General features: G+C 42.9%; 2 protein-coding genes across 6 annotated transcripts in view; one reads left to right on the forward strand and one right to left on the reverse strand.

Moving 5' to 3' along the window:
• Positions 1-3,220, forward strand: part of cluap1 (clusterin associated protein 1) — a 29,085-nt gene extending 25,865 nt beyond the window's left edge. For 2 of the 3 annotated variants that reach the window (XM_029629443.2, XM_029629441.2), the window contains exons 9-13: positions 447-588; positions 1,313-1,412; positions 1,638-1,748; positions 2,007-2,059; positions 2,918-3,220. In XM_029629443.2, the coding sequence (XP_029485303.2) occupies positions 447-588; positions 1,313-1,412; positions 1,638-1,748; positions 2,007-2,059; positions 2,918-3,097 (586 nt within the window). In that variant the 3' untranslated portion in view covers positions 3,098-3,220. The remainder of the gene's footprint in view (positions 1-446; positions 589-1,312; positions 1,413-1,637; positions 1,749-2,006; positions 2,060-2,917) is intronic. The other variant, XM_029629444.2, reaches the window with a different exon arrangement.
• A 1,536-nt stretch (positions 3,221-4,756) lies between these two features.
• Positions 4,757-26,519, reverse strand: nlrc3 (NLR family, CARD domain containing 3). 3 transcript variants are annotated; one of them, XM_029629437.2, is made up of 19 exons: positions 26,161-26,519; positions 18,207-18,392; positions 17,485-17,748; positions 15,532-17,281; positions 15,078-15,164; positions 14,573-14,656; positions 14,273-14,356; positions 12,479-12,562; positions 12,262-12,345; positions 11,811-11,894; positions 11,064-11,147; positions 10,211-10,294; positions 9,862-9,945; positions 9,576-9,659; positions 9,288-9,371; positions 8,930-9,013; positions 8,416-8,499; positions 5,422-5,505; positions 4,757-5,277 (listed from the first exon to the last, which is right to left on the reverse strand). In XM_029629437.2, exons 2-19 carry the CDS (start codon positions 18,328-18,330, stop codon positions 5,187-5,189), a joined length of 3,408 nt encoding a protein of 1,135 aa, XP_029485297.2. In that variant the 5' UTR covers positions 18,331-18,392; positions 26,161-26,519; the 3' UTR covers positions 4,757-5,186. The 3 variants fall into 3 exon arrangements, 2 of the variants coding, with proteins under 2 accessions (XP_029485297.2, XP_029485298.2); XM_029629438.2 differs by lacking the exon at positions 26,161-26,519 and adding an exon at positions 25,281-25,655; XR_010460673.1 differs by having other exon boundaries at positions 5,263-5,277; positions 5,422-8,228.
• Positions 26,520-26,821: the final 302 nt, after the last annotated feature.

Consider the following 26,821-nt stretch of genomic DNA (forward strand, 5'->3'; position numbering starts at 1 on the left):
TAAAGTTACTATCATCTAGAGGCTAACTTTTGCCCCAAGACTGTCCTGATGCTGTATCTCAATATTTGTTCATAAATACCTGGGAAGCGGTATAATTATTATTATTTTTTTCAATTTTTATTAGAAATGAACTCCATGTACAATGCTTTAAAGATTATTGAATCAACTTTGCTCATGAGTTAAGCAGTAAGCACATTTTTATCTACATGCCTAACTCTTTTCTCTTGCACATCAATACATTCTAGCAGGGTGCTAGTCTAGAAGCCAAGAAACAAAAATCCCATAATATAGAAGTGAGAGTCCCAACACTCTTGAAATAGTTGCAGATTTTTTAAATATTTGTTCTATTACATTTATTTTTCTAAGACAATGTCTTTATTAATAGCTCACAAACATTTCAGCTTAACACTAGTTTTCTCACACTCACACCCCTGTTCCTCTCCCAGGCCAGCATTCATGGATGAGTATGAAAAGATTGAGGAGGACCTACAGAAGCAGTACGAGACCTACGTGGAGAAGTTCCGTAACCTGAGCTTCCTGGAGCAGCAGCTGGAGGACTACCATAGACTGGAGCAGGATAGGTTTGAGGTGAGCGAGCGTCCTCCTCAGTCATAGATGTCAGGGGGCCTGTTCAAGAGAGTGCGATGTTACGGGAATGTTCACAAATATACAGGTAACTGCCAGAATAAAGGAAACGCCAACATAAAGTGTTTTAATAGCGTGTTGGGCCACCACGAGCCGCCAGAACAGTTTTAATACACCTTGACATAGATTCTACAAGTGTCTGAAACTCTATTGGAGGGATGCGAAACCATTCTTCCACATGAAATTACATAATTTGGTTTTTGTTGATGGTGGTGGAAAACGCTGTCTCGGGCGTTGCTCCAGAATCTCCCAAAAGTGTTCAAGTGGGTTGAGATCTGGTGACTGAGACTGACATGGCATATGGTTTTACATCGTTTTCATGCTCATCAAACCATTCAATGACCAATCGTGCCCTGTGGATGGGGGCATTGTCATCCAATGGGTGTATTAGCCATGGTAGTTAAAATAATGGCCTGCCTAGCATTTTTATACATGACCCTAAGCATGATGGGATGTTAATTACTGAATTAACTCAGGAACCACAGCTGTGTAGAAGCTTAATAAAAATACAGTTTCTATCTGCAACATTGAACATTTCACCTCACTGAACACACCCCTGGTCTGAATTCTACTGGCTGTTACCTCAAAACATGGTCTTGGCTGATATATTGTGATTGACAGATGTACAGAAGGCTATATCGACTTCTATTTCTTTGTTCTATCTCAGGAGACTGAGAACACCCTTAGGATGATGCAGCACAAACTGAGGGAGGAGGAGAGGAGGCTGATGAGGAGTGGAGGTGACACGCGCTCAGTAACACACACTTGTATGACACACTCAATAAACCACAATCAACATCACGCGCTTGATGATACACACACGAATTGATGCTCATACACAGTCTCACGCAATAATTTGAAAAGTAATCAATTCCTATTCAAGAGGTAAAACTCATTATGCTTGCATTGCACGTGTAATATTCTTTGAATGCCATGCTTTAATCAATAAATACTGCCCTTGGCCGTAATACTCTAGTTGTATATCTTCATAGCTAAAGACGAGGACTCCGATATGGACATCCCTGAGGACGAGGGTTCAGACAGTGATATGGAGGATCGCAGACCCTCTAAACCCCGTCCCACCAGAAATGGCCCTATGACAGGTACTAACTCTCTACTCTAGCGTTTACCCCTTTTCCTGAGGCAATGTCCAGCCAGGAGGGCCACCGTGTGCTATGGCGGCTTTCGTTCCAGCCCTGCTCCAACACACCTGATTTAAACTACAGCGTTTGATTCGGGTGTGTTAGACTGCAGTTCGGCTGGAGAGAAAAACCTTCCAGTTCCAGAGTCGCCCACCCGTGTCCCCACAGGGACCCAGCTGCCTCATATCACACTTGACCTTTAAACCTCTATCCTAACAGGGAGAGGCGGAGCGCGGCTCGTCGGCAACATGCAGGGTGGAGACAGCGAGGAGGTCAGTAAAGGGGTAACCATGACGATGACGAGCACCAAAAAAATAAAATATATATTCACTCCTTTTTAGAAACTCAACTCATTCACTCCATATTAAGTGATACCTACCAGTGAGGTATGACTACAGTCAATAGAGGATAATGCCAGCCTGAGACCGCTTTACCGTAGGCAAACGAAGAGTAGGACGAGAGCACTTCCCAGGTAACGCCACCCCAAAGGACAGCACGTCCAATAGAAATGAGACTGGGAGGCAAAAGTGCTTTGTAATTTGTCTCCCGTGTCTAGAGATCGGTTTGTCTCCCATGAATTTGTGTATGGAGACTTCTCTGGCTAGATGCACAGAGCCCTCTTCTTTCTCCATCACTCTCTCTCTCTCTCTCATCTGTTCTTTCTATTTATCCTGTTCCTCATCATCTCATATTTCTCTTGTTTTATCCCCTTTTCACTTAATTTCCCTCCTTTTCTCTCCACCATTCGTATTTCAAAAGCCCAAAGCGGTTGCGTCTAACTCACTTCCTCGCGCCCCCACACGGAGGACAGGAAAGGTTGGTGTGGGACCATGGGATCTAGTCTGTGGCATCTGCCCCTAGCCATGATGGATGTGAACTGAGCAGATCACATGAGTAGATCTGATTGGCTAGTTCATTAGATGGCAACATCTGATTGGTAGTAGTTTAGAGTTTGGTTGCACTGCACAGGGAAATGTTTCCCTAGGTGGTCGTATTAGCACGAGCTGAGCGTTACCCCATGTACCCTGTATGTGTGTAGAATTTCCCGAACCTCCTAGAACCCATCAGACTTTGGCTTGTAGTTGTGTTAAGGCACGAACCTTGTTAGCTAACTCTGTCTGCTCTTTCAGACAGAGGACAGCGAAATAGACGTGGACGAGGATGATGATGACGATGAGGAAGGTGAGGAAGAGAATGAGGACCTGGAGGACGACAACGACAGTCTAGATGTCCCGGCGCCCAAGCCATCCCGTCTCTCCAGGGGACCCTTGAGGCCCCAGCTATTAGAGGAGAGCGATAACGACTTTTAAGCTGACACACACACACATCCACCCACACTGTATTACAGCTCGTGAGCACTGAGGACAAACAAAACACTTTATTCCATATAACCTAATAATGTAATCATATAATAAACACTCTGTCCAATCTGAGCTTCCTGTTTGTGGGTGTTTTCTAGCTCCGCGGTCCACCACTCAGTAGTAAATGACTGAATCATCTTAACAGCATGAGTGCCAGTAGAGCCAGGTAGGAGGAGAGCTAGCTACAGTAGCACTCCTCAGTTCTCCTCACACGGGGCCGTAACGTTGGAGACTTCCTGCTGGCCAGCAGCCGGAGCCACAGCCACTCATTTTGACAAATCACCTTCACTCTGCTGATTCGGCCCTCTTCACTCTGTCCTCTGCCCCATGTGGGTGGAATAGGGTTGGACAGCCCTGAGCTAGAGCCTGACGTGCCACGTTTCAAGCATATACTAGCACAAATTACAGTCCTGTTGAATATTAAAACCTGGATTCAATCCGATCAGTGAAAAGAAGACCAGGTCAATTTGGTCAACAAAAGTGTTTATTATTTTGATACATGAGGCTTATTTGTATTTGAATTGACGTTTCATAATGGTTAGGTTATTACGACTACACTGACATGAGTGGATGCATGTGGCATTTTGGCAACAAACAAAAAAACTTTATATCAGAGTGGTGCCTGGTGGACACGCGTATCTGCACTCTCATTGGCTAGAATGGTCCCACCTTGTCAAAGACTCCTCCCGCCTGCCTTCTATCAAAGACAGTACAGTGCTTCCATTTCCATCTTTGAGGGCAGGTATTTCCATTGTTGGTCTCTATGAACGTGGAAACATTGCCTTTAAAAGGTCCATAGCTGACAAGGCAAGATTGGATTGAATTCCGGCCTTACGATTCAGATTGACATCCGCATAGTATTGTTTTGGCGGGGTCGGGAACGGCGAGCTATCAAATCCACAAGAGGCTCATTGCGTGACCTTATCACAGACACTGCCATTGGATGCAACGAAAACACACGTCCACACCTGACTATAAATCGACAAATCCCATGCAACTTCAAACACAGAATTAGACTGATCGGCTTAAATCCCCTCCACATCCAAATTAACACAGACATTTATATCAGCCCAACATCAATGGTTTGACATTTGAGTCATTATTTCTAACATGGATAGAAGATATACTTTCTAGTGCTGTTTTGAACTTCAAACGTAGAAGGGATCACAAGGGAGTGGGTTTGTGACACGCGTGCCACCGCTCACCGACGTGTCAGCTCATAACGCAGTTACACCTCCAACGTCATCAAAACATCTGCTATGCAGCTTAACGCTCAATCGAATTGAATCCGGGCCTTCATCTTTTCATGAAATACTAAAGCTTGCTGGAGTATAAAATATAGATGTTATATATCCCATTGTGCCTGTAATAGAACCAATCTTCTGGGGGTTGTGATCAGCTTTCTCTCAATATCAATTCAAGTACAGTACTATATACTGTAGGCTAAATATATGTGACTTCCTGTATCTCGTGAGATCTTTACCAGCTGGGTCACTGCACACTACAGTACTGTATCTTCCAGTATGTATGGTGCACACATCATACATCCTCTATGAACTGTATATGTCATGTCACACACATTTTCAATTCATATAAAGGCCATGTATATGTAGCTGCTTTAAGACATGTTTATTAGGAAAATAAATGTACATAAATAATATTTAAATGTCAGTCGGTATTAATATACACTATTCCAACGACCGTACCAATGTAAAAGATCTTAAAATAAGACCTACAACAAATATCCCTGCGGTTTGTCTTTGTGGCTTTCCGTCAGAAGCTAGGTCCAATGAGCCAGGCTGATGGGTAGCCTCTGCAATTCTTCCTCTACATGTCCATTGCAAAGACCAATACTTCTCCATGGGCAATGGATGTGTTCAGAAGGGTGAAATGTGTTCAGAACATTGCAAAGTATTGAGCGGGCACGAGAATGATGGTTCTATACAACGCATGTTATATATCAATGTACTGTAATGTTTAACCCTCCTGAATAAGCCCCTGGGGACCGATGGCCTTTGACCTCTGGCGTCCCTTGAGGTCAGATCTCCACCACACAGTCTGGAGAGTTGGTTCTGATGGCATCGGAGATTACCTTTGCTCCCGACTCTCCGATGCTGTTCCCCTGCAAGCTGGAGGAGTGGAGGAACATGCATTAAAGCCTGAGTGAGTACACACTCAAGCACGCACACACACACAGTCTTACACATACCTTTTTATATACAATATACAGTGCACACCAAACCGTGTATGAAAAGTCAGCAGGATACACTCACTTTATATAAGTTAGCTGGTGGTTTCCTTTCAGGGCTGTGGCGATGAATATGGCTCCATCCATTCCCAGAGAGTTCTCCTGCAGACTGCACACACATTACATGCATCAAAAGGCTCATGTAGAATCCAACATGAGGTCTAAGGCCCAACCAGACAAAAACACTCAAAAACAAGACCGCAAGTCCATTTGGAAGTAATGTATTGTGGCAGCACTCTGAAATTTCTATCACTGAGGGAACTGAATCTACATGTGTGTGTGTGGTTGTCTGTCTTTGAATGTCTGTATCAAATGCTTTCGACTCGAGCCTTTCATGTGATGTTTCTCTCTCTCTGACTCAGTGCTCGGATGAGCTAAGCACAACGAAATTATACCACGCATAATTACTATATACACTCCCCTACGTATTTATCTGGACAGTCGAGATAAAACGTTTAATTTGGACTCTATCCTCCAGCAATTTGGATTAATGGATTCATTTGTTTAGTATGAGGCGACAGTACAGAAACTCACCTTTTATTTGTCAAACATTTAGTATTTGGTCCCATATTCTTAACAAGCAATGACAACATCAAGCTTGGAGCCAAATGGAATGTTTTAGCTTCACTTTCCAAATAAATACATATGAGGGTGCATATCAGCATGAAACATCATTATGGAGTCCACTGGAAGCCAGAGAGAGGAAGTATGACTAATATCCCTTACTGAAACAGTTCAGATGACCTAAGCTCGATAAATGTGTGGAATTACAACCAGCACAATCAAAGACAGGTACATAAATACAGTGCCTTCAGACAGTATTCACATTTTGTTGTGTTACAGCCTGAATTTAAAATGGATTCAATTGAGATTTTGTCACTGGCATACACACAATACCCCATAATGTCAAAGGTGAATTCTAACGTTCGAAATGCTTTGAAATGTATTACAAATGAAAAGCTGAAATGTCTTGAGTCAATAAGTATTTAACCCTTTGGTTATTTATCTTATATAACCGACTTGCCTAGTTAAATAAAGGTTAAGAACAAATTCTTGTTTATAATGACGGCCGAGGAACAGTTGGTTAACTGACTTGTTCAGGGGCAGAACAACAGATTTTTACCTTGTCAGCTCGGGGATTCGATCTAGCAACCTTCCGGTTAATAGTCCAACCCTCTAACCACTAGGGTACCTGCCGCTAATTAAGGCAAGCCTAAATAAGTTCGGGAGTAAAAATGTGATTCACAAGTCACATAATATGTTGCAATAATAGTGTTTAACATGATGTTTTAATGAACACCTCATCTCTGTAGCCCACACATACAATTATCTGTAAGGTCCCTCAGTCGAGCAGTGAATTTCAAACACAGATTCAACCACAAAGACCAAGGAGGTTTTCCAAGGCCTCGCAAAGAATGGTACTTATTGGTAGATGGGTAAAAAAAAGCAGACATTGAATATCCCTTTGAGCATGGTGAAGTTATTGATTACACATTGGATGGTGTATTCACTACAAAGTCACCCAGTCACTACAAAGATCCAGGCATCCTTCCTAACTCAGTTGATGGAGAGGAAGCAAACCGCTCAGGGATTTCACCATGAGGCCAATGGCGACTTTAAAACAGTTAGAGTTTAATGGCTGCGATAGGAGAAAGCTGAGGGTGGATCAACAACATTGTAGTTACTCCACAATACTGACCTACATGACTGTACAGAATAAAAATAATACAGATATTCCAAAACATGCATCCTGTTTGCAGTTTTGGGGCGGCAGGTAGCCTAGTGGTTAGAGGGTTGGGCCAGTAGCCGAAAGGTTACTGGATCAAATCCCCAAGCTGACAAGGTACAAATCGGTCATTCTGCCCCTGAACAAGGCAGTTAACCCACTGTTCCCCAGTAGGCCATCATTGTAAATAAGAATTTATTCTTAACTGACTTGCCTGGTTAAATATACAAAATAAAAACTTTATTTCCTGAATACAAAGAGTTATTTTTTTGGGGGGGGATCCAACACATCACTGAGTACCACTCTTCATATTTTCATGGTGGCTTCATCATGTTATTGGTATGCTTGTCATCGGCAAAGACAAAGATGATGATTTAACGGAATAGAGGTAAGCACATGCAAAATCCTAGAGCAAAACCTGGTTCAGTCTGCTTTCTACCAGACATTGGGAGACACATTGACCTTTCAGCAGGACAATAACCTAAAACACAAGGCCAAATATACACTGGAGTTGCTTACCAAGACGATATTAAATGTTCCTGAGCGGCCGAGTTAGTTTGGAATTAAATCGTCTTGAAACTATATGGCAAGACTCAAATGGCTGTCTAGCAATGATCACCAACCAACTTGAAAGAGCTTGAAACATATATATATATTTTTTAATGTAAATATTGTACAATCCAAGTGTGCAAAGCTCTTAGAGACTGACCCAGAAAGACTCTGTAATAGCTGAATACTTATGTAAATGATATTTCTGTATTTGATTTTCAATCAATTAGGAAAAATGTATACAAGCATGTTTTCACTTTGTCATTATGGGGTATTGTGTGTCGATGGATGAGAGAGAAATCCATTTGAATGTTGAATATTTCAAGGGGTATGAATACTTCCTGAAGGCACTGAGGTAGGAAATTGCTGTTGTATCCATTGTGCAATACATGTTACTTTGCAAAACAGATTGCCATGGTAACATTAGCCCACTTTAGTTCATGTTTAAAGCCACTAATGTTTTGTGCCAGATCTATGGTTGCTAATGACAATACAGCCCTTGGGGAGGAGTGGAGTCGTTAACCCCTGTGGTTTCCTCTGTGCTTGTGGCCAAACGTCTGATGGAAAAATAACGCAAAACAGAAATGCCTTGGTTACAGTCCTAAAGAAAATAATTTGGCTTGTCACGTAGTTAATAACGCAATATTTTGTGGAAAGATAAATGTTATTGTAGAAATGTGCAAGTGGGAACACAATTGCTAATGTTTATACATTACAAGGGCTCACTGGATCAAAAGGACTCACTTTAATGATTTGAGTGTTCTGTTTGTCTTCAGTGCATTAGCCAAAGCCTTGGCTCCCTCCATTCCTATGGAGTTCCCTCGTAGGCTGGAACACAAACAAGAGTTTGACAGAAAGGGATACAAGGAACACTACGTCTCCAAATGGACCATAAGGGAGGCTGGTGAAATCAGAGGGCAGGCTCATGGTAATGGCTGGAATGGAATACATGGAATGGTAAATGTAGGGTTTAAATGTGTTTTAATACCATTTCATTCCATTTCAACCATTACTATGAGCTTATAGTGGACTGTGTTGGGACAAAAATCTGTGAAGAAGAGATCTAGATGAATGTGCCAACAGTGGCTGTCAAGAACAGACCACAAAGAGCGAGAAAGTGGGAGGGAAGGTGTGACCGACTGAACAATTTCTAGCAAACGCAGCGGGTCAAGAGAATGAGAGTCAATTTGTAGGTATTATGCCGCTAGGACACAGAAATAAAGAGGGAATGAGAGCGATTCAAGGAAATAAAACTCACTCCAGAGTGTGCAGGGTTTTGTTGACCATTAGAGCCTCGGCCATTGAGATGGCTCCACTCCTGCCTGCTGATACACCCTGGAGACTGTAGAGAGAACACACACGTGACTGTACACACACACACACGTGACTGTACACACACACACACGTGACTGTACACACACGCACGTGACTGTACACACACACACACGTGACTGTACACACACACACACACACGTGACCGTACACACACGTGACCGTACATACACGTGCGAACACACAGACACTCATTCTCCTCCATCAGTAGCATTTACAATGTGACAGAAATAAAGGCAACAAAGCTATTAGCTCAGTATTAAATAGCGATATGGGGCACTAACCACAATGTACAGAGAGACGTATTGGTCTTCAGGGCTCCTGCCAGAGCTACCACTCCTTCATCCCCAATGGCATTTTCCTGTAGACTACACACACACACACACACACACACACACACACACACACACACACACACACACACACACACACACAGAGCCAGAGCAAAATCAGTCTCCACAGTCAATCAATGACATTTAACTGTTCTTTGATTTCTAGACTTGTGAATGGTACAGTTTCGTCTAAATAAAGAGCCATAGGTAGAATGAAGTGTGGAGGGCTTCATTGCTTACTCTAGTAGCTGCATGGTAGAGTTGGTGAGTAGGGCGTGGGCCAAGGATTTCGTGGCTGTGCACTTGATGAAATTCCACTGGAGACTGGTAGACAGAGAGGGATATTTAGGTGAATTGAAATGTGTGTATGTTGCCCGCATTCTCCAACAAATGTGGCTTGGTGTGGGTTGCTGCTGCAGCCGGCAATTAGGGTTGTTCCATCTCAGCAGGCATTCCCTTCACTTTGAAACTGTGTGTGTGTGTGTGTGTGTGTGTGTGTGTGCGTGCGCAGATCTGACTGACTTACCGTAAAGTAGTAAGCGCTCTGTTGACCTTCACAGCTCCAGCTATGGCTTTCACCCCCTCATCGTGCAGCAGGTTGGCTGTAAGACTAAGACACACACACAGGTATTCAATGCAAGAGCATCGGTGAGAAAGAAAATAAAAACAGAGGAAGGAAGCCAGAGAAACCTTCATCAATTCTGAATGACTCCTCTAAATAGCCAACTTGTCAGTGCTCCTACTGTCAATACTGAACCCAGATGCCTCACTGCGGCACGCCCTGGGTTAGAGACATTTCCCGACAGCTAGCTATTTCTGTGCCACCGTATGGCAGAGGAGAGTGGCCTTTACTGACAGGTGGTGGTGCGACTCACTCCAGGTGCCGGAGAGAGCTGTTCTCCTGCAGTGCCCTGGCCATATCCTTCGCCCCCTCCACCCCGATTGAGTTCTCGCGCAGGCTAGCAGGGAGAGGGGAATGGAACAAGAGTTATTACAAAGACCGAGCCCTGGAACAGCTAGTGTCATCCTAAAGATGTTATGGCAGTCTCTGCATAGCTTTTGTTCAGAGCGATGGTATAAAACGTTGAATACTAAAGGGGGAAAACTAGGAGGTTTCTTTTTTACAACACTCAGACAGGCTGAGATTGAGTCACAAACCAAACTAGACGGGTTGTAAAAGCTGAAATCTGTAGTTGGTGAAACTGCCACGTACGTTTGCGATATTACAGCAACAAAAAGTTACTTCAAACAATGAACAGGTTTTTCTTTTCTTTCTTTGACATCATTGCACACGCAGTAGAACAGCAGAAGATGTACTGCAACTTTTTTTTTTTTTACCACAATGCTCCTCTACTCTGTTTAATCAACAAAACCACAAAAAATAAAGGCGCTTTGGGGGGGGGCAAACAGTGGCGACGTTTCCCCCTTTACGGATTTCGGGTTTAAATGAACATATCCATTTTAATCAGCGACTGATTCAAATTTGGCTAAATGTGTGCAGTGCATCCTCTGGGCAATCAGTGATGAAAATTGACCCATTGCAAAGTGCCTGGGAGACAGATGTACAGCAGCAACACTGGTGTTTAGGGAGAGACATGATAACCTGAGCAATCATAGTTGAAGTAAGCCATAATGACATACAATGGAACTGATGAATGTTTCCTCAGTCATTATACTCATTATGGCTTAATTGAAGTGAGCAGAATTTCCATTTGCTCCAGTACTCACTTCAGACAGATGAGTCCACGGTTCAACCGCAGAGCCTTGGTTAACGCAGTCATCCCTTTGTTACTGATGGAGTTACTCTGCAGGCTGAAAATGGACATAGAATAATTAATTGACCCTTTAGAACCTACCGATCGGTTCTTCTATTTTGTTCTATTTCTATGGTGTTCTTGGTAGCCTAGTGCTTTTTGTGGTTGTAAATGGAACTGTACGTATTGGAAACGTTTTTATGGCAGGCTGGCATTTCTTAACTGATTACGTGGGTCGAATTTGACCCACAGAAGTGTATTGTGCCATATCACAATGTGTTGTTGAACTCATGAGCCTATTGATTTTCCATGTTTGAATCGGGCCTATAGGTCAATCTATTTGTCATGACAGCTGTGCATGGCACATAGGTAATTCACCTATTATAAGCAGCCTATCTTGTTGCCTATATCATCATTAAAAAAAATCTATTTCAAATGCCCCCTTAGTCACTTTAACTTGGCGCCGGGCCTGCAGTAAAGTAATCACTATATAACCAGCATAAGGAAAATGTGTCAGAAAACAATGTCGCTATGACAACTGCCACTGTTTCTAACCATGTCAGATAAACAGATGGCTTATGTCATCGAGGTCAAATGAGTGCTCGTGAGTGTATTTGTATTCGAGTGTAAGGGGAATAGGAAACATTTTGAAAGTTTATGTCAAGTGGAGGAGCCTCATTGCATGTCAGGTAATGTCATGTAGTGAGGGCAGGACACTGACTGCAGCGAGTGGAGGCTGTGGTTGACGGTCAGGGCCTGGGCCAGGGCTGCAGTGCCTTTGTCCCCCAGCTGGTTACTGCTCAGACTGCAGACCCATAAAGAAACAGAAAACACATTTCAGAAAGCCGCAAGGGTGCATTATTCCGGGCCTTATACTGTCAATACTGGAAGTCAGTGGTAACTAAGCAAAAAAATTAAATAAAAATTTTACTTATGTGTATTCTTGCACCATTGAGAGCACGTCATGTGTATTTATCAGTCGATTTCTGACATATACAACAGTTCTATAGCAGTCAATAGTCTACTGTTTGATGGAACATGACATTGATTGCCTTTATGCTCCTAGACAGTCAGGCAATGAATCTGTCAACACATTTTGGTGACGTATATTTAATAGAATGTTGAGATCGACATCTTGTAGTATAAACCACTGATAATGATCAAGTTCTTACATCAGTTCTGTAAGTGTCCGGTTTGTCTTTAGCGCTTCTGCAATCCTCTTGGCTCCATCTGCTCCAATACAATTCTTCTGTACACTGGGAGCACAATGTTGACATGTTTCAGCGTACACACACACACACACACACACGACACATGCTCACTTGCTGACCTCGATAAGTTGACTGGTCACTTAGAAACACACACACACGGATGGTCTGTAGGACTCACTTCAGCGAGACAAGTTTGCGGTTGGACAGCAGCACCTCAGCCAGGGCCCGAGCGCCCTCCTCCTCAATGAGATTATTTTGGAAACTGCAGAACCGGGAGAAAATGAAAACGCAAACCAAAATGACATTTCATATTTCACTGGCATTGGTAAAAAATCATGGAATGGCAATAACTACTGAGAGCAAATGTCAGAGTCGAAAGTCATATTCAGTGTCTAATGAAAGTCTTCACACCTGTTGCACATTTTTGCCTCCGTATATTTAAATCTGAAAAGGGATTACATTTGATTTCTTTCCTACTGATTTACACAACCTACTACACATTTTCCAAAGTGCAAGAAAAAAATATAGAAATATTCTAAAAACAAAGATGTCTAACAGTTTAATACTTATTTGAAGCACATTTTGGCAGCAATTACAGCTGTGAATCATGTTGAATAAGAACATATATCCATTGTTTTGGAAAAACTGCTCAAGCTCAGCCAATTTAGTTGGGGATCATTGATGGCCAGCAATATTCAAGACTTGATGATCTCAGATTCTATTTTACAGATTCATGTCAGCACCAAGACTAGGCCACTCAACACCTCTTGGAAACCCATTCTGGTGTGTCTTTAGTCTTAAAATGTGTTTAATGTTCCCACTGAAAAATAAAACAATCCCAGTGTTGGGTCTTAAAAGACTGAGGCAGGTTTTCCTCCACGTTTTTACCTGGGCATTTGCCAATTTTGTATTTATTTTGGTCCTAATCAAACTCTGCAGTCCCTGCCAGGACAAGCATACACATACCACGGCATTGACACCACAATTCTTTAAAATGTAGAGGGTTTACTCTATGATGTGTTGGATTTGCCCCAAACCTTACATCCAATTCTTATCCATGTTGTCTTGAAGTATTACTTAATAGCCTTGTTGCAAACAAGAGGGATGATTTGGAATGGATTTTATTTTAGCACAGGTTTCCTTCTTTTCACTCTGTCATATAGGCCAGTAATGTGGAGTGAATTCAGTGCTGTTGATCTATGCACAGTTTTCTCTCAGCTTAGCCAATGAACTTTGTGGCTGTTTTGAAAATCTTTGGCTTTTTTAGTGATATCCATGAGCAGTTTCAATTCTCTTAGGAAGGACAGCCAGATCCTCACAGTACCAGGGTGATGTGATACACCATCCACAATGTATAACCTACTTGACCAGACTCAAAAGGATATTCAGTGTCTTGGAATGATTTTGTAACCTACCCTGATATGTGCCTGTCTGAAAATGTATCACTGACATGTTTTTCAGCTCTGAGGTTGAATCATTGTTTGAAATTCACTATCCAACTGAGGGACCTTACAGAGATGGGAAGTTGTTCTTAACTCATTGTTAAGATGTGCCACAGCAAGTGGTGAGAAGAATCCTTATTCATTTTTATTTTTTTTTTCCTGCAAATTTCTGTAATTTGTCTTACATTTTGAAAACTCTGAAGTAGTTTATGTAGATCTGTAGGAATTTATTTTTAATTTAATCCTTTTTAGATTTAAATTTAAGGCACCAACTGTGCAAGGGGTGTAAAGACTTTCACTAGGCATTGTGGGGCAGCAAGTAGCCTCGTGGTTAGAGTGTTGGACTGGTAACCAAAAGGTTGCAAGATCGAATCCCCCAAACGACAAGGTAAACGACAAGGTAAAAATGTCGTTTTGCCCCTGAACAAGGCAGTTAACCCACTGTTCCTAGGCCGTCATCGAAAATAAAAATTTGTTCTTAACTGACTTGCCTAGTTAAATAAAGGTCAAATAAAATTGTAGTTACTCACTTGATGGACACCAGGACCTGATTCATTTTGAGGGCTTCTGCTAGAAACTTGGCTCCTTTAGATCCAATGTTGTTGCTACGGAGACTAAGCCACAAACAACTTATGCTTAACCAAAGGAGAACTTAGTTTAATTTCACAATCTTTAGTTACCACTTTCATACTTATTATATAAGCAACAGGTGGGTTTTTTTTTCTCACTCATTAGAAGATGTTCTCAGATTACTGTTAAATGACATTGTCATGAACAAATAAACATCTGCCATTCATTTGGATGTAATCGGACACATTGGTCTCACTCACTCAAGTGTAATTAGCGTCCGGTTAACCAGTAGTGCTCGACTCAGGGCCTTGGCCCCTTTGTTGCTGATAGCGTTCTCTGCCAGACTGAATATAAGAGAAGTTACATAAGAAAGACCATCATAATACATCATTATACAATACTGGGCATACCAATTTGCATGTATGACCTCAGTGAATATAATGAACAGTATTATGTAACTGTAAAGAACATTTTCAATCGCAATAAAAAGATGGCAATGAACCTGCATGAGAGCTGAAATATCCTCAATGCTAAATGTCTGACGGCATGATTTAATGGTTGTGTAAACATGGTCATCTCCTTGAAATGAAGCATTACCAGAATATGTGAAGGACCTGAGGTCCCAGGGGTCTAAACTGGTTAAGAGAGGCTACTTATAGGATTGTAGGCTGCCTAGTTTTTGGCTATTTTTTCCCCCCACACATAGTGAGGGGGTTCTAGTAATTTTATAGAATCCCTGTCGCAAAGAAATGAATGGCTCCTGACCTTATCTTCTGAAGGTGGCAGTCCTTTGCACTCAGTAAGCTTCCCAGCAGTTCCATGACATCATCTTTAAAATTGTTATTTTCCAATCTGCAAAATGTTAAGATACAGCATCCTTAGTATGAACGTCAAAACACTGTCATAGGGAGTTGGAAATTATATTTCAAGTTTGGCCATAAATGTCACAACATATGGCAGGTTCTGCCTCTGACCTGAATTATTTTCCTATGTCCCCACATCTTACCCCCCTTTTATTCCCCTTATCTGAAATGGTTGGCACTTTGGAGTAAAGGAGGATACTTTCAGGGATTGTTGAGATGAGGAGGGTGGCTATCTGAGATGGGAAGGAGCTTATATGAGATGTGGAGGAGTTTACCTAAAATGTGGAAGGGTTTGTTTGAGATGACGAGGCGACACCATTACACAGGGAGCTGAGATAGTGTCTGCTCTAACTAACCTGAGATGGCTGCAGTAGAGCAGCTGAGGCAGCAGGCTTTTGACAGTGGAGTAGTCCAGACATGCCGACAGGTTGGTCTCCTCGCTGCACTCTGGAGACACCTGTAGCAGGTAGGCCAGCGCTGTGCAGTGTGTCCGTGTCAGCTTCCATCCCAGGCCGCCACAGCGCAGGTCCTCCTCCACGCTGCGTAGCACCTCTGTGTGCTGCAGCTCCTGCAGGCAGTAGGCCACGTTCACTGAGCGTAGTGACACCACAGCACCACCGCTGCCCAGGAGGTCCTGCAGCAGCCCAGCCGCCCAAACCCTTTGGCCCCCATCGTCCTTCCCCTGGGCCAGCAGGCCTGCCAGCGGCCGCACTGCCGCTGGACACAGCAACCCCGCCAGGAATCGCACAAACACATCCAGGTGACCATCCTCTGCCTGCTGGGATCGCTGCAGGGCGCTCCTGAAGTGGTTCTGGAAGCCGATCTTGGGCCAGGACATGGCGCTCTCGCTGAACAGGTCAAAGATGGCACGTTTGGAGCAGATGTGGTAGTACGTGGCTGCTAAGAACTCCTGCACAGTCAGGTGGGTGAAGCGGTAGGCCACACAACTCGGGGATTCCTCGCGGATCAGTACTCCAGTTCCGAGGCCACCCTGGGTGGATGGAAGGTCTACTCCATAGGCCCTCATGTCCTGCTCACTGAAGGTGTATTTGTGCTTCAGAAGTCCGTAGAAGGCCAGTCGGCCCAGACTTCCCAGCAGCTTGCGGTTGTTCCCGTTAAGCTGGTCCATCTTGATAGGCTCTCTGCCTCTGGGCTCACCTGCTTCGGCTCGCATAGCACAGAAGTGGGAGTAGAGCTCAGTGCAGGTCCTGGGAAGGCCCTCCTGCCAGCCACTCTCCAACAGGTACCCAAAGGTAACCGCCACTATCCAGCAAATGCAAGGCATGTAAGACATCACCATGAAGATCTTGTTGGACTCCAAGTGAGTCCATATCTGACTGGCAGTATCTCCCTTAGGGAAGTTGTGGCTCAGGAACAGCCGAATTTCCTTCGGGCTGAATCCGGGGATCTCGGTCAACCTGTCCACTAGTCCCCCAGGAATCAACGAGGCCACCGCCGGCCTGGAGGTCACCCACACCGCTGCTTCGGGGAGCAGGTTGCCCCGGATGATGTTGGTGACCAAGTCGTCCACCGACACCTCCTTCTTGGGGTCTGTGCAAGGCACAGTCTCCGAGAAGTCCAGAGGACAACGGAACTCGTCCAGACCGTCGAAGATCAGCAATGTCCGACATGTACCACTCAGCACCAGGCTGGGGTCCGTCATGTGAGGGAAGGCCAGCTTCACCAGTCTTTCGGCCGACAGCTTCTCCCCAGTGTTCAGCTCCCAGAAGGCAAAGGGCAAGACAAAACTCAAGTCTGTGCAGATCTCACCTCTGCTCCAAAGGCGTACAAAATGTCCCACAAGGGTGCTCTTGCCGATGCCGGCCACTCCCACAGTGAGTGAGACCCTGGGGGGCAGGCTGACCCGTGTGAGGGGCTCCAGGAGTTTGGCCAGGGCCAGCTGTCTGACGTGGTGTATCCGCGCCCCACGGGTGGCCTCCACCTGCATGAGGTCATGCTCCTTCTGCTGGAGGTCCGATAGGCCGTCGACCAGGAGCAAGATTCTGGAGGAGGAGAATTCTGGGCTACAGGGGCCAGGGGAGAGGCTGTCACTTGGTGTGGGATACTGCAACAGAAGAGCCTCCTTGTGCTCCTGAACCATGGGATCTGCAGTGAGAGGAGAATCAAATCACAGACAATGATAGCTTATAGTAGTTTCAGAGAGGGGTGTATACCAATACAATTACCAACAATAGATAGTGATAAAGCTATCTGGATCTGAACAACTTGCAGAAGGCAGTTGACAATCCTACACACAACACACTCTAGCCTATAAACTAGATGCCAACCAATAGGCTCCTCCTCCTCACCGTGCATCGTGATGAGCCTGTACATCTGGGAGTCAGAGTTCTCAAGGAAGGCCTGGAGAGCGTTGGAGCCCTGGGGGTCCATGCTGGCCAGGATGGAGGTAAGGGTGCCCACCCGCTCCTGCAGCTGCCCCCCAGCTTGTACCTGGGCCTCCTCACCCTGGCTCAGAAGTTCCAGCTTCCTCATGTGGGACAGCGCCCCCTCCAGGAGGGGAGTGGTAATGAAGCGCTGCAGATGCCCCTGATGTTTCTGAATCCAGCCCACATCTAGGCCACAAGAGACAGAGACCAACATATTCAGAGCTCTGAACTCTGATTAGAACGCTCTATGTGCAATGTGCACTTTTGACTTTCAGTAAATCATGGATTTAAGTTAATGTTGATTGGTGTGAATTCTTTTTAAGTTATGTGTACATATCGTCAGTTAGAATTTGGTCTAGCGTTGCTGATAGGCAACAAAAACAATTTTTTTATGTCAGGTGTCTGATACAACTTAACCTAACGTAGCATGCGTAAAAAGACTCCAGAACAGAGTTCATACATCCGGTTTTCAGTAGTAAAGGAAGCTAGGTTGAATTAGTTGTATCCCTGAAAACCGGATGCATCCAGTTGTTGGCAACTTGTCCAAACCTGCTTTCATGTACAGCTCTTTCATCGATTGAGGAAATGATCAATGAAGGACATTAAGTGCAGCTCATAATGGCAACAACAGCAATAGCTTTTACCTTCCATCTCTCCCTTGGTGGAAGTTGAGGTGGGGGTAGACTGGAGGTCAACATAGCAGTCCTCTTGCCATGCGATACGCTTGTTTCTGTCCAGAATAGGATTGTAATGGGTGTTTCTTTCCATGGAGCTGTTGCTTGTTCCTGCCTAAAGATATGCCTGTCCACCTTTCTCCATCTCCGATTACTCTTGAACACAAAAAGGAAAAGCATGTCTCACCTCAGGGCACAGAAACGTGACATGTTGTGATTGAAGCCTTCTTCATTGTCAGTACAGTAACACCCTTGCCTATCACTGACTTTGCCCTCACCTGATTGGAGTGTCCAAGGGCTCATACGAACCGTGTATGATAATTGTGCCAATCATCAGGGGCCTCCTTTATAACAGTTGTGTCAATTTCACACAACATTTCTGTGTGCACCATTTCTGAAAAGTCTGCACGAAAATATTGAAATGTATCAACTTGGCACACGCCATATACACGCATGTTTCTAGTTATAAATCAAACATGTGGTAAAACCGTGTGCATGTGAACGAGCATTAAAACTCCGGCTGGAAACCCCCTCCACTCACCTTTCATGGTGACAATAATGCACTTTATTTGCTGCATAATTTGGAACTATTTGGAATTAAGTCACATTTCCTTTAGAGGTGTGGGCCGAATGTTTGAATAACTAAATCAGGTTTTTGCTTTTTCAAACTAAACATGCATGCTGCAGCGAGTGCCTGACCGTGCATTCTGCAAGACTATTCAAAACGATTGAAAAAGTAGACTATGCTGCAGCCCACACTTCTATTCAAAAGACGAGTTGTTGTTCTATATAAACAACAGATTCACGTGGTGTGTAGCATCCACAAGTCTGAAAATACTCAAATTGGGTTTTATTAAGACGGTACACATATTTTCCCCCTTTTTTTTTTCCACAGACGAGCCATTAAATTGAGTAAAGGAGGAAATGTATGCCTTTGCAGCCTGAATGAAGGATGTTTTATGTACGAACCGTCGATGGGGGACACGAGCGTGTTGCAAGTTGAGGAAATTTTAAGTCGGACGTAAAGAAGACAAATGATGTAAAGGTATAATATCGCCATCATGAGACCAGTTGGGCTGTACAGTAGCCTACCCATTCTGTCAAATAGTTTAATGTAAGCTTCATTTACTGTGATGGCAGATTGTTTGAGTCTTTTACAGTAAATGTATGATGTATCCGGCAAAGGGCTGTGTCCGTTTCTGAAAGAGAGAACCATGGCAAATTGTTTTGGACCTGTTTTGCATCTACCGTTTCCCCAACCTAAATACGCTGAATAAAAATATGAATGCAACATGCAACAATTTCAAAGATTTTATTGAGTTACAGTTCATATAAACAAATCAGTCAATTGAAATGAATTCATTAGGCCCTAATCTATGGATTTAACGTGACTGGGAATACAGATATGCATCTGTTGGTTACAGATACCTTTAAAAAACAGTAGGGGCCTGGATTAGAAAACCAGTCACTATCTGGTGTGGACCACCATTTGCCTCATGCAGCGCGACATCTCCTTCGCATAGAGTTGATCAGGCTGTTGATTGTGGCCCATGGAGTGTTGTCCCACTCCTCTTCAATGGCTGTACGAAGTTGCTGGATATTGGTGGGAACTGGAACCCGCTGTCATACACGAAGATCCAGAGCATCAACCATGCTCAATGGGTGACATGTCTGGTGAGTATGTAGGCCAAGGAAGAACTAGGGCATTTTTAGCTTCCAGGAATTATGTACAGATCCTTGCAACATGGTGCCGTGCATTATCATGCTGAAGCATGAGGTGATGGTGGCAGATGAATTACATGATAATGGGCCTCAGGATCTCGTCACAGGAATCTCTGTGCATTCAAATTGCCATTGATAAAATGCAATTGTGTTTTGTTGTCCGTAGCTTATGCCTGCCTGCCCATAGCATAACCCCACCACCACCATGGGGCACTCAGTTCACATTGACATCAGCAAACTGCTCACCACACAACGCCATACACGCTGTCTGCCATCTGCCCGGTACAGTTGAAACCGGGATTCATCTGTGAAGAGCACACTTCTCCAGTGTGTCAGTGGCCATCGACGGTGAGCATTTGCCCACTGAAGTTGGTTACAACACTGAACTGCAGTGAGACCCTGGTGAGGATGATGAGCACGCAGCTGAGCTTCCCTGAGACGGTTTCTGACAGTTTGTGCAGAAATTATTCCGCTGTGCAAAACCACAGTTTCATCAGCTGTCCGGGTGGCTGGTCTCAGATGATCCCGCAGGTGAAGAAGCCGGATGTGGAGGTCCTGGGCTGGCGTGATTACAAGTGGTCTGCGGTTGTGAGGCCAGTTGGACCTACTGCCAAATTCTCTAAAAGGACGTTGGAGGCGGCTTATGGTAGAGAAATTAACATTGAATTATCTGACAACAGCTCTGGTGGACATTCCTGCAGTCAGCATGCCAATCGCACTCTCCCTCAAAACAGACATCTGTGGTATTGTGTTGTGTGACAAAACTCAACATTTTAGAGTGGTGTTTTATTGTCCACAGCACAAGGTGCACCTGTGTAATGATCATGCTTTTTAATCAGCTTTTTCAGGTGGATGAGAGAAATATGCTTTTTGTGCATATGGAAGATTTCTGGGTTCTTTTATTTTAACTCATGAAACATGGGACCAACACTTTACATGTTGTTAATATTTTTGTTCAGTGTTTGATGGACTGCACGTGAAATTCTGAAATATTGTAGAGGGCAGGCTACTGAATTTTAAAATGTATTACAGCACTTTCTGGGGCTGGGAATTTAGGTGCGCAACCTGGTCTCAGAGCATTTCGTAATATTCTGTAATTAAATCCAAGACACTCCAACGCTATGTTACGTTTCAAATGGTATGTATTAATTTGTGGATGTCCATCATTCATTTCGTATATGTTTACGATTTGCAATTCATACAATACGTTATGAATCTGAAAAATGTACAATATGTTACGAATTTGCAATATGTATGATATGTTACGAATTCCAATTTGTTGTTGCTAACGTTAGATTCAAACCCACAGGGGTTAAAGGGGTTAAATATGTGTTCAAAAAACGAAAATATTTCCTGAGCCTTCTTATATATAGCCTTCCAAGATAAAGGACAGACACTTATTCCTTATGATTTATTTTTGGACTGTCTTTTTGGCCATTTATGAATGTATTAAGAGCTATAGTAGGAAAGGCCAAATTAAATATTTTATCAAGTCATTTTTGGGGGATACATACAAGGGTCCTAAAATGAAAAACCAAATAGCTTAATGATCCATGATATGACCATCTTAAAACAATTTTGTATGTTAGCTTGGTAGAAACCCCCACCCCCCTTTGAGGTTAAGTAACCATCCAACACATAACATATTACACTAATTTGAGTGTCCCGGATTTACATTTATTATGCGTTGTATCGCAACATATGTAATGTCTAGTCTATGAGCCTTCTTAACCCTTTTAGCTAACTTCCCCTAACCCTTAAACCTAACCTTAACCCTTATAGCTAACCCTTCCCCTAATATTAACCCTTTAACCTAACTCCTAACCTTAACCCCTAGCACGCGTAGCACGCGCTCCAGCAGGTGTATCTCACTGATCATCCCTAAAGCCAACACCTCATTTGGCTGCCTTTCCTGCCAGTTCTCTGCTGCCTGTGACTGGAACGAATTGCAAAAATCGCTGAAGTTGGAGACTTTTATCTCCCTCACCAACTTTAAACATCTGCTAACCGATCGCTGCAGCTGTACATAGTCCATCGGTAAATAGCCCACCCAATTTACCTACCTCATCCCCATTCTGTTTTTATTATTTACTTTTCTGCTCTTTTGCACACCAGTATCTCTACCTGCACATGACCATCTGATCATTTATCACTCCAGTGTTAATCTGCAAAATTGTAATTATTCGCCTACCTCCTCATGCCTTTTGCACACAATGCATATAGACTCTTTTTTCCCCCTTTTTTTCTACTGTGTTATAGACTTGTTTATTGTTTACCCCATGTGTAACTCTGTGTTGTCTGTTCACACTGCTATGCTTTATCTTGGCCAGGTCGCAGTTGTAAATGAGAACTTGTTCTCAACTAGCCTACCTGGTTAAATAAAGGTGAAAAAAAAAACTTAACCCCTAGTGTTAGCTAACGTTAGCCAACGTTAGCCACAACAAATTGGAAATCGTAACATATACGTTTCACCAATTCGTAACATTGTATGGATTGCAAATTCATAACATATCATACGAATTGTCATTTGTAGTACATCAGATGAATTGTAATTCGTAACATATATGAAATGGACATGGGCATCGACAAATGAATACATACCATACGAAACATAACATATCATACTAAATGGAATGTCTCCGATTTACATACAGAAGAACACGAAATGCTCTGAGACCACGTTGCAATAAGATATGCATTACGACTCTCAAGATTCTGTATGTATTGCGATTCAATACTGTGATTTTATTGCAATTCGATGTTCCAAACATATTGCTCACCATGTATCTGCAGCAGAAAGACGAGGAGAGCACCCCCCCCCCCCCCCATCACTAGTACTTACAGTAGCATGTATAAACACTGTAAGCCAACTTGAAAGGACAATATCAACTGTTCATTCACCTGTTAAATTTGACTGTATATTATAAACCGTGCTGCCTATGGCATTGCAAAACTTGAAGTACATATAGCCTATCTATTTACTACTACTAGGTCCAATTAAATGAGAGATATGCATGGTAATTTGATGTACGGCTACTTCGGAAACATGAACCCACCACGGCCAGAGAAGGTGATGAATTTTTTCTGCAATGGTTCTGAAAATAAAATCGATACGCTAAAGATTCACGGTTTTTAGATACTAAAACATACTAACGGCTGCATTTCTGTTAATACATTTTCCAGTTTACATTTTTTATGAGTAAGCTTTTATCATAACCCCCATTTGCACAAAACAATTGCCAGGTTGCAATACAATATTTCAATCACTAGGTCTAAAGTTTGTGGGAAGATGAGCACATTCTCATGACAAGGTATACTTTTATAAATGCCAACTTTTTTGGGAGTATGTTTTGTATGCCCACATGGTTTATTAATAAGGCACCAGGTCCTTTCCTTGTGTAAGCAGGGGGTAGTGACCATTCAATGTGTTGAATTCAAAATTGCAACGGGGTGAATTCAATTCGCCGTGTTGCAATCAGGAGTTGCATAATGTATGGTCAGTAGTGATGGTTGCCGAAATGACGTTGCTGAGAATGTAAAGACCAATAAATGAGAAGAGGTTTAAGAGAAGAGTTTAAAGCTTGTCTGTCAACATATGGCAACAAACTAAGGCTCTATAAGAGGAGATTCAGAAGGGGCCAAGCACTGCAGCAGGAACAACTGCAAAGAAACATCCATCAGTAGTTTTGGAATGAAATCAATAAGATGGTTCCGGAAAAAGAAAAAAAACATTTATGAAAATCCCTATGGAAATCATACTGGAAAATGGGGAAGTTGAGCATAAGAGGAATTGTGTATCATAGAACTGGGAGAATGACTTTGCTAACCTATTTTTAGGTGGCAATATCCCATCTGTGTTTGATGATGACTTCTTAAATTAATAGGGCTGGGTTCACCTCAAATCAATTCCTGGATGCAAAATTGTCTGTGGAGGAAGTTTGGAAGGCTGTTGAGGAAAGCTAAAAAGCAACAGGGGGAAAAAGGCAACATGAATAGCGAAGCTTCCAAATTTGGACATAAAATGTGTCTATTCCCAAATGTGTTTTGAAATCCCATCAATTTAGTACACATTTCTCATCAAACCAATCCCAAAGTCATCAACAAATGATCCACGGGTCCCACTAAATTACAGAGGCATCAGCCTTATAAGCACAGCCTACAAGTTATATTCTGGGATCTTAAACAGTCTGACTTTGGAAACGTCAGGTTTGCTTGTACATCACATTTACACAGTATCCACTGTGATTAGAGCCAGACTACAAGAACGCAAACCTACATATGCTGTTCTGAGCAAAGGCAGCCGAAGACGCGGGTGTCGATTAAGGCAGCCCTTTAAGCCCTTTGGGTTAAATGCAGAAGATGCATTCAGTTGTACAACTGACTAGGTATCACCTTTCCCTAGTGCTCCAATTGCCTGTGTACAGGTAAATGAGCTGAAGACCAGATTGTTTCCCACTCCATTTGGGGTCAGAGGGATACAAGAAAATCAAAGGTCCTTGTGTGCAGATTTGAGAACCAGGATACTGCCTTTGGCAATTCAAGTAGGTAGATTAAATGCCATAGATGAATAAGAGTGGCTATGTACTGTATTTGATTTAGGAGAGATCAAGAAAAAGCAGCACTTTATTTCACTGTACTTGATATGATTACATAAGAGTAACCTAGTTTAATAAAATGATATGATAATTGTTTTTTGCTACAGTGAAATATAGTGTCTTATAAGCCAATCTGTGTTGGGCTTCTTTGAAGCATAATAATAACATTTGTGTAAAAGGAAATCATGCTCTAAACTGCATTTTTGCACTGGGGGGTCTTGAAACCCCCCCTTTGTGCAGTTATGAATGGTGCATCTGTGTGAGATCCTCAAGTAAACAAGCAATTTCCCTCTCATTAGTGTTCTCGTTTTTCCAAGTCAGTTGAAAATAAACTGTGCACTGCAGCCTAATGTGCTGTTCGTAATTATTATGTTTTTTTTTTACAAAATAAGTGCTGTTCTTTTTCTTTTTTAATCAAATGCACGGCCCATATAATTCACAAGGCATACACCTTTTCAGTAGTCAGCATTAAGTGGTTTCTTTATTTTTCCATTAAAAGGATATAATTAGAGGCCAAAGTCAAGGTAGTGATGCATTACAGACACGATGAAAGAAACATATGTTATTAAGTAATCAAAATGATTACAACATTCTTTTTTGCAGCACGTGGCAGCTCCGTTCTGTGAGCTTGTGTGTTTCAAAAAACATCCATTATAAAATCTCCCTCCCCAGTCACCCTAATTGACATCAAATATCAAATCAGCAGAAGAATATAAGGTCACCTTACCGCCAAGATCTTGATGTGCTACAGTAGCATAGTATACAACGGGCTTATACAGGGCTTTCATTGTAACAAGACAGACAGAGCAAAGCACGCTTTCCTGTAAAGTCATTCTGTCTTTACCATACCAGGTATGCGCATGGTGGAAGTTGACTCAACTCATCACCCAAACCAAACACCATAAAAGTAGCTCTTGAGGTGTTGCAGGCAGGTTGTCAGCTTCCGGTTCAGTCTGAGACAGAGTCACAAAGCTAAAAACCACATAACCTACCACAGCCTGGCTGCAATCTTCACATTACACCTCAGACACCAACAGTGAGACAAACTGACGTGACTATAGTAACAGGAGTACAGGACCGAGCTACTCTTTGGAGATACTTGAGTAACTATAGTTGGAGATCCTTGAGTAACTATAGTAACCGTCATTCTTCTAAACTTTCAAGAGCACCAGCATTGACATCCAGTCTCATCAAAAAAAAAAGCATTAAGTGAGCATTAAGTGAGCTAGAGTGAGCTAGAGTGAGCATTAAGTGAGCATTAAGTGAGCTAGAGTGAAACTTAGTGTCAATAATTTGCAGTCAATGTAGTTTATTGTAAAACTTCCTGTCTAGGTGGCCTGTTGGGCGTCGCTTGACTGCTCTCACACGTCTGGTAGTTGCGGCTGAGTTTAAACAATGGTTTTGAAGTCTGAAGTCGGAGTGGCTGGTGCCAATGTTGAAAGGAAATGAGAGCGAGAGTAAAGAAGTTGGAAGGGGTGTCAAAAGCTCAAGTAGCCACAAATGCAATATCTTAACCCATGTGGACCTCCACATGGGGGGAAAAAACAACTGAAATTGAAGCGAGTTTAAGATAAATAAATGTATGATCAGGTACGAAGATAACTCACCTTGGGCGACTGGTGCAGCTGTGGGTCGCGTTTCAACAGGTGTGAGCATTAATTACCCTGAACCCAAGTCCTCTACCTCATATTGTGGGTTGGGATAGAAATGGAACAGCTGCTTTGGTTTAGTGGATCTTGCTCTCGCTGTCTGCAGCTGACCTGAAAGGAACTCTCAGACAAACCCCCCAAAAATAGCTATCCTCTGGAGACACTTTTTCTGACTAGACGGCTTAATTCTGTGTCAGCACTGAAGGTGCTACTTGTGACAAGAAATTTTACTAACAAAGTAAATAATCGTAAAAAGTAACTTGTCGCTCAGTAAAGGGGGGACTCTGCTCTCGCTGAGCTGTTTGACGTTGCACCTCTTCCTGTGTCACTATCTGACTTCCTGTATCGAGGCAAGGAGATTTCAGTTAGGCATATGATGCTTTGCGTTGCATGAACTCTATTTTTGAATTACTCCTTGTGCACATACACACACCAAAACATCTCCCCAAAAATGATTTAAGCTAGGGAGCTAGAAGACGTTATCAATCATCCTGAAATCTAATCTAATGCCAAAATGAAATGTAAAACTTACATTGATATGATTAGGATCATTTAGAATTGACAATAATCAAAAGACAGGCAGGTAGCCTCGTGGTTAGAGTGTTGGGCCAGTAACTGA

Source organism: Oncorhynchus nerka, linkage group LG23 (genome assembly GCF_034236695.1).
Source record: "Oncorhynchus nerka isolate Pitt River linkage group LG23, Oner_Uvic_2.0, whole genome shotgun sequence".
In the NCBI taxonomy this organism is placed as follows: domain Eukaryota; kingdom Metazoa; phylum Chordata; class Actinopteri; order Salmoniformes; family Salmonidae; genus Oncorhynchus; species Oncorhynchus nerka.

Excerpts from the sequence above, each read along its gene's own strand:
- nlrc3 (XM_029629437.2), bottom strand. The coding sequence starts at position 18,330 with ATGGAAAGAAACACCCATTACAATCCTATTCTGGACAGAAACAAGCGT. Across the intron at positions 9,946-10,210 it reads AGCTCTCTCCGGCACCTGGA|TCTTACAGCCAACCTGCTGC; the intron begins GTGAGTCGCACC and ends TGTGTGTCTTAG. Across the intron at positions 8,500-8,929 it reads AAAACCCTGCACACTCTGGA|CCTACGAGGGAACTCCATAG; the intron begins GTGAGTTTTATT and ends TTTGTGTTCCAG.